Source organism: Pteropus vampyrus, unplaced genomic scaffold (assembly GCF_000151845.1).
Source record: "Pteropus vampyrus isolate Shadow unplaced genomic scaffold, Pvam_2.0 Scaffold348, whole genome shotgun sequence".
NCBI lineage: Eukaryota > Metazoa > Chordata > Mammalia > Chiroptera > Pteropodidae > Pteropus > Pteropus vampyrus.
In genome coordinates this window covers 949,735-963,837 of record NW_011889129.1, presented here as the reverse complement: position 1 = coordinate 963,837, position 14,103 = coordinate 949,735, and the positions used below count along the sequence as shown (strand labels likewise).

Here is a 14,103-nt window from a genome sequence, read left to right as displayed (position 1 = left end):
CTTCTCTCTACTTACATGGGTTTGGCCAGAGTGACTTTCACTTGCTGGCTATGCCTGTTCTCCCACAGCTAATGTCAAACATACAGAATATCAAAGCACACTTTTGGATATATACCCAAGGAAGCCTCACCTGTTGGAGATAATCCAGGAAAAGACACATTTCTGATTATTGTCAATCAATACTTCACTGTGTTTTAGAAATCGCTGCTGGTGCTGAAAGGCGCGGATGACAGGCAAACCTGACACAGTCTCACTGAAGAAAGAGTAGATTGGGGATCTGGTGACAGAGTCCAGACGTCTCAGCTGGCGGGAAGTAGCCACATAAAATATCTGGACCCCAAAAGTAAAAAGTCAGTTAGTTACACAATCATGTCACATATGTCGTACCTCTTCCTTTGTGACCATAACCCAGTGTTCTTCACCTTGATGGACACAGCCTACATCTGAACAGGACAGAAGCCTCCAGTTTCACCTCTGGCTAAAGGAATGATGAGACAGGACCAGGGGAAGAGGATGGTGGGAAGATCTGAAGTTGGTGGGGAATTGAGGAGGATGAAAATAAGAAAGATTGTTTCCTTGAGGTGAACAGTTCATCCCAAAGGTAATTGGTGGGACAAGAATCTCTTAACAGCTTCCCTCCCATTGGTTTTTATTATGGGCATGGAGTCCTTTCCACTTGCTCCAGTATTTCTGTGAGGCTTGGCTCTCAAACTACCTGTTCCCTCAAAAACACATTGCAATTGAGTCTAAGCCATCCAAAGACACCCCAGTGAAACTAGAACTTCTCTGAAGTAAAATGAGATCTAGCTACTACTGAGAGACACATCCAAGTAGAAAAGCCTAAGCTGACCAAGGAAACAGCCTTAGCATGACTTTTCTAGATGCAACCAATGAACTAACCATTGTGTGTGTGTGTGTGTGTGGCGGGGGGTGAGGGAGATGCTTACAGACCTTCAATACTTTGTCCAGAGCCATCCTCAAAGTAGTATCTAAACATAAATATGCCCTACTTAAGATTCTAGGGGGGCAGCAGTTAAGGTGAGATATGTTGTGAACTGTATACCAGTTGGTGCTGATACTTCATCTTTAGACAATGGTCTATGGGCTCCTTGGTATATTAATATATGACTAAATCACAAAGATGCTAGACAGGAACAAGTGACTAGCAATAAACAAAAGAGATTCTCAGGAAGGAGTCTGAGAGTCTATAAACGGAGAGGAAAGGAGACCTAGCTCCTACCTGAACAAACACATAAATGATGCTAAGAGGAATGATGACGACGACGAAGACTGGAGTAGCCAAACAGATCATGAGAAGGGTGCTGATTATCCCCAGGAAGTACAAAATCCAGCTGCGCAAGGACGCGGGAAGGGTGTCATCCATCGTGGAAACATCCTAGAAACACATAAGGAGAGATGGTATACTAATGAATTCCTACAACATTTTACATTTTCCTGATTCCAGCAGGAAGTTTGTTCAATTCTGGGACCTTAGTGATTCCTTCTTTTAATCATTTCATAATATTCATTTGCGATAGACTGTTCTGTTCACCTCCAAACCAATCTCATTTCTGTAATATTTTTATCTTCCTAAATCCCTCCAAAAATACAGCAGTCACCCTTCACCTTTTAAAAATAGATTTAGCATAGGTTTTTACTCTTTTCGGTGAAATTCCCATTTGTCAAATTTGTTAAACCATTTATAACCACTGTAAGCAAATATAACCACTGTAAACAAATATAGCCTTACAGGATAAATCCTTCTATAGCTGAGCCAATTCAATTATTCTAACTTTACGCAGGTCTTAATTTTATTGAATAGCTAGAACAGAGCCTGGCATATAACATGCATTCAATAAACATTTGTTTGGAGACTCCAGTCAAGAGGCCCTATCACCCACCTTTGACATAACAACCATCCTCTACCTGGGAATTTGCTTCCTATGCTGAGCACAGGCTTCAAGGAGAGAGGGAAGTAAAGATAAAATGTGATCCCTGCATGGCCGGTGTTCTAACAGAGGAGCCCAGAGATGATGGTTAGGTCTTACTACCATATCACCTTCATGTCATGTTGAATAAATGAACAAATAGATGGATGGATGGATGGATGGATGGATGGATGGATGGATGGATGGATGGATGGATGGATGGATAGATGTATGGATGGATGGATGGATGGATGGATGGATGGATGGATGGATGGATGGATGGTTGGATGGATGGATGAGGGATGGTTTAGTACACACAGGGAGACTGGCTTATATTTTGAATTTCCCTTGCCTATATTTCTTAGATTGTATTGATTCTGGGATTAGGAATATGTGCGTATCAAAGTGAGTATCTCTGGAGTATCCCAAACTGGGTAAGGGTTAACAGATTTTCAAGAGAGCTCTGAAGAATGGATAACTCCTGAGTCTAACATGCTCTTCCCAATGTCACATCAGAATGCAAATAACAATATGTTCAAGGTTGGAAGAAAAAAAAATCCTCACCAGCTATCAGTTCTGTGTACATTACTTTTGACCCTTACCTGGTACAGATTCTCCATCTTTCTTTCCTTCACCCACTCCTTCATCTCCTCTTAAGGGCTCAGTCACCAGTTCTAGAGGACCCTAGATCAAACACTCCTTTATGGGCCTGAGACACCTCCCCTACAAAACTCACTATATAATTAATGACAGTCTCCTTTTTCATGAAAAAGCAGTTAGCAAAATAGGACTGTTGCCTAAGCAACTCACAGTAAGATCTCTGTATTCTCTTTTTCAGAAGATTAATTATATATTACAACATCAGAAAAGAGTTGCAATCTTTGTAAAATTCCTGTGAGAAATCTCCCCATTCAAAATGGCATGCTTTCTTAGGTTCTATTAAAGAGCAGAGAGGCCATTGAAGTTGTCTCTAATGACACCATGTCCAATGTTTTTGTCCTAGAGGAAGGTGATAAATGGGACCAGTCATCTCCCACGATTGAAGCAGTTACTGTGTCACCAGAACTTGGCTATGGGCTATGAGCTCGAGTTTCTGTGTCTGCTCCAAGACCAACCAACTAAGATTACTTAGATATTTTAAAATATGTGCTCCCTCTTCTACAGAAGACTAAACTTGGCTGTGGGCTATAAGCTAGACTTTCTGTATCTGCTTCAAGACCAACCAAATAAGGATCCAGAGCTACTCAGACATTAAAAAATATGTGCTCCCTCTTATACAGAGGACTGAAAACTGTGCTTATGAGAGTTGAATATTACTCAGAATCGCTTGGTTTCTGCCTCTGTTCCTGAATTTCCATCTCAAAAGCAATAAGAATCAATGAGTTTGGTCTGGCCCACGGAAGAGAACCACCTATGATCTTAACATTTATTGAGCATTCCAATGGCTAGTATAGTCCTTGGCTCATAGAAGGTGCTCAATAAATGCCATTGACTAACTGCTTGAATGGATGAATGAATGTTAAGTGTTCTAGGATCGGAAGTAGATGGAGACAATGTTTTAGAACCTCATTAAAATCATAGGTGTCTCTGTCTTCCATAATCCAGACCAAATTTTCTTATTCTTAAGGCATCAAAGATAGTGGTTTCAGGAATAGAGGCAGAGACTAAGCAAAGGGTTATTCTGCTATTCCTTTCACTCATTGTGACAGCCAGTGGCAGTGCTGTTGTGTTTTTCCCTCTGCAGAATAATTTTTCTCATCCTGTTTCTACTGCCACCATCCGCCACTTACCCCCACCATCTCCCTGGCTAACTTCTATTACTTAGCTCAAGTGTCACCATATGTGACATTTCCCACCCTCAGTCACCCAGACTGAGATAGTACCTCTTTTCTCTGTCCCCCTTTTGTACTCCCAGAACAACATTGCGCACATCATTGTATTTTGGTTTTGCCATTTCTATTACAATTCTTTATTCCCTTGGCTGTTTCATTCACTAGATGGTGATCTCCTTAAAGGGCCAGAACTGTTCATCCCTGTATCCACATACTGAATGGACAAGAAAACTGGAACTACACAGTGTTGCCCAGAGGAACATGAGAATTCTTTCCCTGTCAGAAATAAAAAGATCTTCAACATATAAACACGATGTCTTACAGCCCTTTAGATACTTACACTAGCAAACCTGTTCACAATCCGGCCTGAGGGTGTTGTGTCAAAAAAACTCATGGGCGCTCGAATGATTTTGTTCAGCAGTTGCTTGTGAAGGATGTTTGATGCATGGGTGAAACCACAGGTGCTCCAGAGATTGGCTATGAGCACAAATATACCTAGAAATGGAACCGATTTAGTCAGCGCCATGCACAGGGGTTCCTGAAGACTTCTGCAAAGAATATAATGGCAGATTTTTTTTTCCTGAGTCCAGGCAAAAGTACATGGACCAGAAAGATTCTTTAAAAAATAGTTATCGTAGCCAACAGACGTACCTTGCCCTAATCCCAGAGCTCCATAGACACCAATTCTCATGTCCCTCCGAGAGGTTGGGTAGTTGGTACTATTGAAGATTTTAGAGTCACTGGTCCAAGCACTGAGCCAGAGGTTGGATCCAATCGAAGCCACGGCATTGAATATATGAGCAAGGATGATGATGAAAACTGAAGACCATCCTACTGCTTGTAGGTATTTCAGGTAGACGGAGAACTTCACCTACAAAGCCCCAACCTCAATGTTAGTAGAATTCCTAATAGCTTTTGGTGAGGAATTACCTAGAATACAAATCTCCTGGAAAAGTGGATCGCAAGTAGTAAAATTTACTAGTCTGTTGTTATCATTTCTGCATTGGGCCAGGATAATAATCAATGCCGAAATACAGTGCAAGGTAAATAATCATCAGAGAATTAATGAGCTTCTAAATGCAAGGAAGAGGGGAAGATAGAAAAATGGAATGAGACAGATAGTATTATACTTCAGATCTTGGAATTTGTTTTATTAATTTGGATTTTAGTTAAGACTTTAAATTTAAGACCTTGGTTTTAAGCTTTGTAAATTTGAACTGCATTCTCTGAGACTGATATATTAGTGTTCTCAGTATTTCATCTCAAAGAAGTTTTGTTGTTTTCTCTACATATCAGAATGGAATCAAACACTCATGAAGTGTGCTATGAAGATATTCACAGGAAACATATCATTCTTCGTGGATATATGATTTGATAGAAAGCCCAGAGGCTCTACCAAGATTTTAATGATGAATTTAAAGATTTGTGAAGAAAACATGAGCCACGTATTCAAGTCATCAAACTTTCAAATGTTGGGATCCCAAGCCTTATATCACCTCTAATGGTACTTTTTATTGTAGTATTCACCTTTCCAGTTTCCATAAATTCCTTCTTAATTAGCTTTTGTCCTTTCACTAGTTCTTCCTTCTCCTTTGGGATATTCATACTCCGAGTCTTCAAGGAGTCTTTCAGAGACTTCAGATGCCTGCTATTGGGTCTAGATCTGAGAGATGGAGAGGGGAAAAGTTTTCCTGAGTATGTAGATCCTGAGGGTCTTCTTGCAAGCAGATATCACAGCTGCTCTGCTTGCTCAGTGTGCATTTCATAGCAGATGGCCCTGGGTGTAAACACATCCCTCCAACCCTCCTCCTCATATAAAGAAACAAGGGAAGAACTATGAGTGTTCATGGTGTCCACTACCTTCAGAAAAGCCCACAAAGAAAAAGAGAATGGTCGAGAGGAAATATGGGAGCGATGAGGGCTGCCAGCTGAAGAAATGACCTACCTGTGGCTAAGTGTTCGATGAAGGCTGTTCTCTCTTTTCATGGTCGAGATTACATCCTCAGGGATTTCCTCCACACTGGGCATCAGTCCATAGTCTTCTTCTTCACTGTTCTCATTGACTAGGAGACACATCAAAGGTTAGCGAGATAGCTGCAGGGAGCTCTCACAGCCCTTTGAACCATGAGAGAGAAGGCTTTTCTGATCTTGCTGACCTCAGCAAGAGATCCCGGATGTACACGCAGCTGGAATCTTTTACTCTAGAAATACTACTTATTGGTATATTTTCTCATTGAGAAACACCAGGATAAAGGAGAGAGGAGTTAATATTCCACTGGAAGAGAAAATGGTCAAAAAGGAAAAAAGTATTCCCAGAAGGTTCTAAATTTCTTTGGAGCAGGAAAGAATTTTTAAGAGTTTTAGTGGACAAAGAGAAGAGTCATAATTACCCAGAATGACTAAAGTGGTGAGTGTAAATTAAAAATGCACTTCTTGAAATTCCAATAATTTGACAAACTTTTATGAATTTAAAGCATTTTAAAAACATACACTGAAAAAAATAAAATAAAATAAAATAAAATAAAATAAAATAAAATAAAATAAAATAAAATAAAATAAAATGTAAACATAGCCTGGGCACCAATGGGAATGGTAGAGTAAAGACCTCCAGCAATTAAAAAAAGCTGTGAGAATACTGGTAAAAAATTGTTAAAGTGAACTTTTTTTTTTTTTTTTACTCCGAAATTAAACAAAGGCTGTCAATTATCCAAGGAGCATTTATTTAAGAAAAATGACTAAATCTCACTAAGAACAGTAAGCTTTGTGATAGTTTACTCTATTCCCATCCCCTTCTCAGATCTGCTGTAGCCTAGAAAACCAACAGCCTCACAATCCTGGTAACCATGAAAATCAGCAGCCTAGCAGCTGCTGGAGGGAACAGATTGAGTTTAGAACGCCCCCAAAAGTTATTTGACTTGTTCCCCGGAAAACCCCATTTTCAAGGCTGGTCTTTATTGGATCTGACTTAAAGCTAGCTTAAACAATCAGCAGCAATTGTTTATAATTACAGCTTCCTGAGGTGGTGATTATAGTTGGAATAAATAAGAAAGTGACCAAAAACTTAAAAGGAAAAGCTGGGGAACAAGATATCCCAAAGGAGTTTTGATATCTTCAATATATTCCTGGCAATCTAGAATGTCATACACATGTGTAGGGCTGTGCACGTACCCAAGAAAAACTTGAGAAGGCCCTATTCTCTCACTTCTGCCTAACCTTCAGGCTCTGTGCAAGCAGGAAACAAAGGCTGAGGCAGACTTGTAAGTTGTCCGCTAGAATGTCAAAGATATGCCCCACCCCCCTACACACACACACACACACACACACACACACACACACACACACGCACACACAGCCTCTCAGCAAAGGCTGAGTAACTTATTGGTTCCAGGCATTTAAGGAATGGCTGACCACCAATCACTGGCTGACCACCAAGCCAACCAAGCAGAGACTTCAGTGGCTACACGTGACACAGAATACAGACTTAACAGAATTAGTTCAGAAAACTAAACAGGAGTTACGACAACAAGAAACCCTGGCAGAGAAAGGAGGAGAGAGAAATCTTATTTCCAGAATGGTTATATGATTTAAAATGGCTAGTTTACAACAAGAAATTATGAGACATATAAAGAAGCAGGAAATTGAGACCATACACAGAGTAAAAGCAGTCAACAGAAACTATTCCCGAGGGAGCACAGACATTGGACTTACCGGACAAAGACTTTATTTTTTTATTTTTTAAAATTTCAATTTTATTCCTTTTTAAAATTAATTAATTAATTTATTTATTTATTGGTGACATTGGTCAACGAAATCCAGTAAGCTTCAAGGGAACAATTTAACAGTAAGGCATATATATATCACACTGTGTGCTCCCCTCCCATTGTTAGATTTCTTTCTGTCACTACATATTTGACCCCTTTTACCCCATCTACCTCTCTCCTCCTCTCTTCCCCCCAGACAAAGACTTTAAATCAGTTATTAAAAGTATGTTCAATGAGCAAAGGAAATTATATCTAAGATTTACTGGAAAGTATGAAAATAAGTTACCACCAAATAGAGAACATCAATAAAAAGATATAAATTATTTAAAAAGAAAATAGAAATTCTAGAGTTGATAAGCACAGGAACCTGAAAAATTCATTAGAAAGGCTCAACAGCAGATTTGCTAAAAAGATTAGGCAGGTGACTTTATCCAATCAACCATCTTAGCAAAATGCTGCCAGCTTGTACTGCAGGGGACAGAGATAAGACAAAAGGTCTTATCTCTAATCCTGGAATGCTGTCAGAATTCAAGGATTTTATAAACAGAAAATTGCTAAATAGAGCTATTCAGCTGTGAACAGGTGTTATCCTTCAAGAAAAGAGAAAAATGACCCAGAAGGCAATTCAGGCCCTGGCTGCTTCCCAGTTCCAGAAGTTGGGACCATCTCCCAAGGCAGGAGAAGGCAGAACCACTACCCTGGTGATCCCGATAACAGAGCATCAAGCCAAAAAGGTTTATTATCAAATCTTAAAATCTAATGAAACTTGCCCTGCTAGATTTTAGACAAGCTTGGGATTTGTGACCCGTTTTCTCCTTCTTATTTTTCCCTTTTGGGATGGAGATGTCCATCCTGTGCCTGTCTCACCATTGTATTTTAGAAGCAGATAACTTGTTTGGTTTTACAGGTTTACAGATGAAGAGGAATTTTGACCTAAGACTCCAAGTTTCACCCACAACTAACTTGGGTGAATTAGATCATGAAATTTGGGTCTTTGAGTTGACATTTAGATGAGATTTTGGACTTAGAATTGATATTGAAATGATTAAGCGTTGGGAAATGTTGGAATGGGGTGAATATATATTTTGCACATAAGGACATGAATTTTGGAGTGCCAGAGAATAGATGTTATAGGTTGAATTGTATATCCCCAAAATTCATATTTTGAAATCTTAATCCCTCCTACCTCAAAATGCGCCTTCATTTGGAAACAAGGTCATTAGTAATTAGTAATATAATTAGTTAAGATGAGGTCAGACTGGAGTAGGATGGGCCCCTAATCCAGTATATCTGATATCCTTATAAAAGAGAAAATTTGGACACAGAAATGCAGACAAAGGAGAACACCATGTGAAGACGAAGGCAGAGATCGATTGCATGTGTCTATTACTCCAGAATGCCAAAGACTGCCAGCAAACCATCAGAAGCTAGGAGAGAGGCCTGGAGCAGAGCCCACAGAAGGAACTGACCCTGCTGATATCTTGATTTTGGACTTCTAGCTTCCAGAACTGTGAGACAATACATTTCTGTTGTTTAAGCCACCCAGTTTGTGGTGCTTTGTCACGGCAGCTAATTAGAAAGCTAATACCCAGAGCCAATATTGATACAAGTCACCTTGCCCTCCTGCCCTTCCCCTCATTCTACCATCTCACGGTCAGTACCTCAAGTTCCAGAACCAACACAACAGCATGCCAGGCACTAGGGCTTACGTAACTGCTCAGAAACAGCCTATCAGTATTTACCAGAATAAGGGCTTAATGAGCTAGTTTGCAGACTGTCCTTTGTACATAAAAGATATGATTCTCCAAAGGGGCTGTCCACCGATGGGGGTTTAATAACAGAATCTAGAAACTTAGATTCAGGCAAAAAAAAAAAAAAAAAAAAGTTTGGAATTAGTGTAATCAAACTGTCCAGGCCACAGTGATGTGATTGGCTGAACAGTAACTCCGAGGGATCCAGCAGCAGACACGGGCCTTTGCGTGGGCCTTCATTCCCCAGATGGGTGCCTTTTGTTTCTCCAGGGCAGTCCCTGGACCACATAAAGGCTGATGGAAAGCTCTGACTCCTTTCTTTCTGCTGATTCCTGGTGCCTCTGCCCTACCCTTCTGGGCTGGTTCCTGATCCCTGTCACCTACACCATCCTGTTCTTTGTTCCTGCCCTGTACCCCCAACCCTTATATAGACTTCACAGTCTTTCCTTTCCTTCTCTTTTGCAAGAGTGGTTTAAAATCATCACATGTCCTGACCTCAAGGCCTAAATATGCTCCCACTTGCAGGCTCTATAGCTACTCCCCCCTCTTCTGACTGAATTCTGAAATGCCGCTGCACCCTCCAGGACTTGCTTTCTCAGTCCTGACCTGCTGCAGATGACGGCTCCCTGAAGGGAATACCTGGAACTATGCGCAGGAACACCGAAGGTTCTTGCGAAGGACCCCAGAGAACAAGGCTCTATTGCTGACTGGAGCTAATTGGTGATCCCAACAGTGGTGGTATTAGGGGCTATTCCTGTGTATACAGTGACACTGTACAACTGCCATGATTTTTTCTAGTTCAAAACACGCTGTGGTTTTTGGTATCTTAGTCAAGAGCTCTTTGATAGGGTTTATCAAGAATTTAGCAGTACACTATGAGTACCAGCCTATGAAGCTGTCCAGGAAGTAGTTTTAATGGATTCGGGGTGGGATGTGTGACCTAAATCAGTAGAAGCAGGGGTCCCTTGTGCCACTGGCATTTCTTCCACAAGGGCTAATTATCCCAAACCTCCAGTCATATCCTTCTGAAAAGTGCCCTTTGATTTCATGTCAGAGACCAGAAGAGCAGGATAAGCCTCCAGTTTGGCTCAGGCATAGAGTTTCTATGTGTTTCTTTCAAGTCTAGTTTAGTGGATACTGAGTAGTTTAGGAGGTAGATATCGGTTTACCACTCCCACCTCTTTCCATACTCAAATTCTACCTTATTCCAATCCTCCTTACATACCTGTGGCTTCTCCTTCAGGACCCGTCTGCTTTATAAATGTCTTCAGATTCCTAGCAAACAATCCTTTCTTGGCCAGTAGAGTGCTGTAGGATCCCTTCTCCGAGATGCTGCCATTCTCCAGAACCACAATCTCATCCACTTGAGGAAGAAAGTGGATGCTGTGTGTAATCAAGAGTCGAGTCTGTGAAAATAACAGTAAGTTGTGCTGATGACTCTGTGTCCTCCACCTTTCTTGTCCTACTCTAAAAAGGGGAAAACAGATACCTCAATTCACTGTGGGGCTTTGCTTCAAAATGTGGTCATCCTTCCTTCGCAGCACCTCATCCTACAACCTGACCCATGTAAGATGAGACTCCTGTCATCATGGATATACTCACAGTTACGTTTTGTAGTAACAATAAGGTTTGCCCTACACATGTTTTCCTCCGGCTCTCCGCAGAGCCGGGAGTTGGACTTTGGAATGTCACTTGAGATCAAAGTCTATCAATATAATGGATGAATACATAAGTAATTAAATAACTAGCTAAATAACTGCTCCTTTCACTAACCAGAAGCCCGGGGGGCAGACAAATAAGGAAATCCGCTCCAGGACAGCAGCTGTCCTACGAGATGTGTGCCGTCCTACCTCCCAAACACACTTCATGTCTGTATCACCTTAAATAATTTCTCACCTTGTCTTTCAATAGGCCATTAGGACCCAAGACCTTATCGAAAATATGCTTTCCCACATGAGCATCCACAGCTGACAGGGGGTCATCCAAAATATAGATATCTAAATTTTGATAGATAGCTCTGGCCAGGCTGATCCGCTGCTTCTGACCCCCACTGAGATTTATACCCTGAAAAAGAAAATAATTTCTATTAAATACTACTCCACCATCCCCCTTCACAGCAGCTGTTACAGAGGGGTAAAAAAGATTTGCTACAATAAGGTATCAAGGGCTTAAAAATGTTACAAGTTCCTTTATACAAATAAATAACTTTGATTCAAGTAAATCATCTTAAGCCCGATAATTAAAGATAGCCCAACGTACCATTTTCTATCATAATTTACTTATTTATTATTTTTGTTGTTTCTTGTCCCTTGAGAATGCAGAGCTATACTAGGGCAGATTTTTTCTATTTTGTACATGGATATAACTCCAGCACTTAAAATAGTGTCTGACACATAGGTACTCAATAAATCTATGCTGAATTAATTAACAAAATCACACTAGAGCTACATCTTCACTAGTCTTCTAAACTTTCAAGACCCTTGTCTCCAAAGGCTGCTCTATGCAGTTTTAGTAATGGAGTCTGTTAAAGGGCCCAAAATGGCATGGCTTGTGCCAAAGCCCATGATATCAAACCCAGATTTAACTAACACCTGAGTTAACTGCTGTTTCAACCTCTCCCAGAAACATAATTTTAATGAAGCAGTGTGAAATTTTCTGGTCAATACCAGTCTGTCATGCGGGCCCTCTCCATTTCCTGTCCCTCATAGAAAGAAGAGACAACCTACAGGATAAAAACTTCCCATTTTCTTCCCTTCCAAAAAAAAAAAAAAAAAAAATTCAGGCCCCCCCAAATAATCCTTTTTTTCCTCTTGCTAACAGCTTCCTCTCCTCTTTTTCTTTTTTAAATAAAATAAAATAAAAAAGTTTCCATTTTGTACAACCCTCGGAGCACCCTTCTAGTTGCTGGATGGGATGCTGACCCATTCATGAATCATTTAAGAAAGCCAATCGGATCTTCAAATTTACTCAGCTGAATTTTGTTTTTTAACAGGATGGAGGATTAAAATCTCCTAAATATGTAATATTCAGGTATTTCTAAACAAATTATGCTATATCCATAGAATGGATACAATACACAGTAGTCCTTAAAAGTCTATTTTTCAGAAAGGAATTTAATAGCATGAGGAAACAATCCACACTAAATATCTAAGTGTTGGGAGCAGATTATTAGAACCCTACTGTGGCCCTCACTAATGTCCAAAAGTAGCATCAGGATAGTAGGCTCTGGTCCCACCTCTGCCCCTCCCCTTGAACTTCAATACCAGGCCTGTTGCTGGTTACTTAATTTCTCAGGTCCTAGCTGCATCATCTTTCCTTTAGATGACATAATTGCTGTATTTGCCTCCAGGCACAAAATTTTAAATTTCTGAGTTGTTTGCACCAAATATTCTGCAAATTTGTGTTTTCTGATGTTTGTTCCAAACAGGACCAACAAAATTGGTCAACTATTTTACTCCCATGTACTTCTTCACCACTGTCACTTTTTTTCTTCAATATTTCTTCACCCTTCACGGTCCCTTGGTGTCTCAAGTACCTTCTCTCCAATCTCAGCCAAGTCTCCTCCAGGCAGCACTTCCAAGTCTGGGAGGAGGGCACAGGCCTCCAGAACTTGCTGGTATCTCTTTTCATCCAACTCTGATCCAAAAAGGATGTTGTCCTTTACGGTGCCATTCTGGATCCAGGACTGCTGTGGGACATAGGCTACAGTGCCCTGGATGGGAAAAGACCAGACCAGATAATGTACCTCCAAGCAATGCAGGGTAGAAGGAGAAGATGGCAGGAGTAGGGAGGAACAAATGGAACTTAGATTTGAAAAAATGTATGGCAGGCTGACTGAACATCTGATATTTATAAATGTACATGTATTTATTGTATCAACCAGGGAGAAAGATTCAATGTCTTACTGACCATGTAAAGTCCCCTGTCTTTGACTACCACTTTCTAGCCATGATCCTGAAAATTGGAGGATGAATACATGTGCTCCTTCTGGAACAGTGTTCCAGTCAGACCTCAATGAGTTTACACTAACGGGGGAAATGGTATAGATGATATCTTAGAAAGCAAAAACTAAGAGATTGGAATGAGGTTGCAGGCCAATGCATGAAGCAGATGGAATCTGACAAATGCCCGTGTTTGAGAAAGAACTCAGTTATAAGGTAGGGGAAAAAAGGCTTCTAAAAAAAGACAGAGTTAAATCTGTAGAGTCTGCTCTTTTAAACTGCATGTTGATTTAATGCAAATTAGCTCATTAGTGATTGGTAGATCAAGGAATAATGTCAGTATTATGTGGAAGAAGTTCTTTAAACTGATTGGAGCGTGTCAGGGGCAAGCTTTCTCATAATTAAAAGGAAAGTTTAACAGTATATGAAGATCTTAAGGAAAAAAGCTAAAAATCTATGATGCAAGTACTGGCTGGTTAAATGATTCAAAGTACCTATAATTTCCCCTAAATTCTCTGATGAAGCTGAGAGTGCTGATGAAGATGCCATGAAAACATTTACTTTCTGTTAAAAAAAAAATAATTGATGAAGGTGTCTACACCCTATATCGGATTTTTATATTGGAAGCAATTTTCCTCAAAGGGGGATGTGGGAGGCCCAGGACCGATTGTGATGCTGGGTGTAATTGCCAGCAGAGATTTTACAGTGCTACTGTTTTTACCATTATTTTTGTTGTTGTTGGTGGTGGTGGTGGTACCCTGGTTACAAAGTTATATAAGTTTAATAACCTGTTCCAACTCTCCCTCAGGTTCTGTTATTTTTATCACATAGTTTTGCAGAGCATGAGGCTTTCAAAAACACATATATAGACATAGAAGAATTGCCTACAC

General features: G+C 40.3%; 1 protein-coding gene across 1 annotated transcript in view; it reads right to left on the bottom strand.

Moving 5' to 3' along the window:
- The window catches only part of ABCC2 (ATP binding cassette subfamily C member 2), a 57,372-nt gene that overhangs the window by 10,660 nt on the left and 32,609 nt on the right, over positions 1 to 14,103 (bottom strand). The window contains exons 18-26 of the mRNA XM_011378827.2: positions 12,808 to 12,984; positions 11,169 to 11,336; positions 10,498 to 10,678; positions 5,706 to 5,823; positions 5,288 to 5,423; positions 4,412 to 4,631; positions 4,101 to 4,255; positions 1,241 to 1,396; positions 131 to 330 (exon numbers count right to left, since the gene is read on the bottom strand). Coding sequence (XP_011377129.1) covers positions 131 to 330; positions 1,241 to 1,396; positions 4,101 to 4,255; positions 4,412 to 4,631; positions 5,288 to 5,423; positions 5,706 to 5,823; positions 10,498 to 10,678; positions 11,169 to 11,336; positions 12,808 to 12,984 — 1,511 coding nt within the window. The remainder of the gene's footprint in view (positions 1 to 130; positions 331 to 1,240; positions 1,397 to 4,100; positions 4,256 to 4,411; positions 4,632 to 5,287; positions 5,424 to 5,705; positions 5,824 to 10,497; positions 10,679 to 11,168; positions 11,337 to 12,807; positions 12,985 to 14,103) is intronic.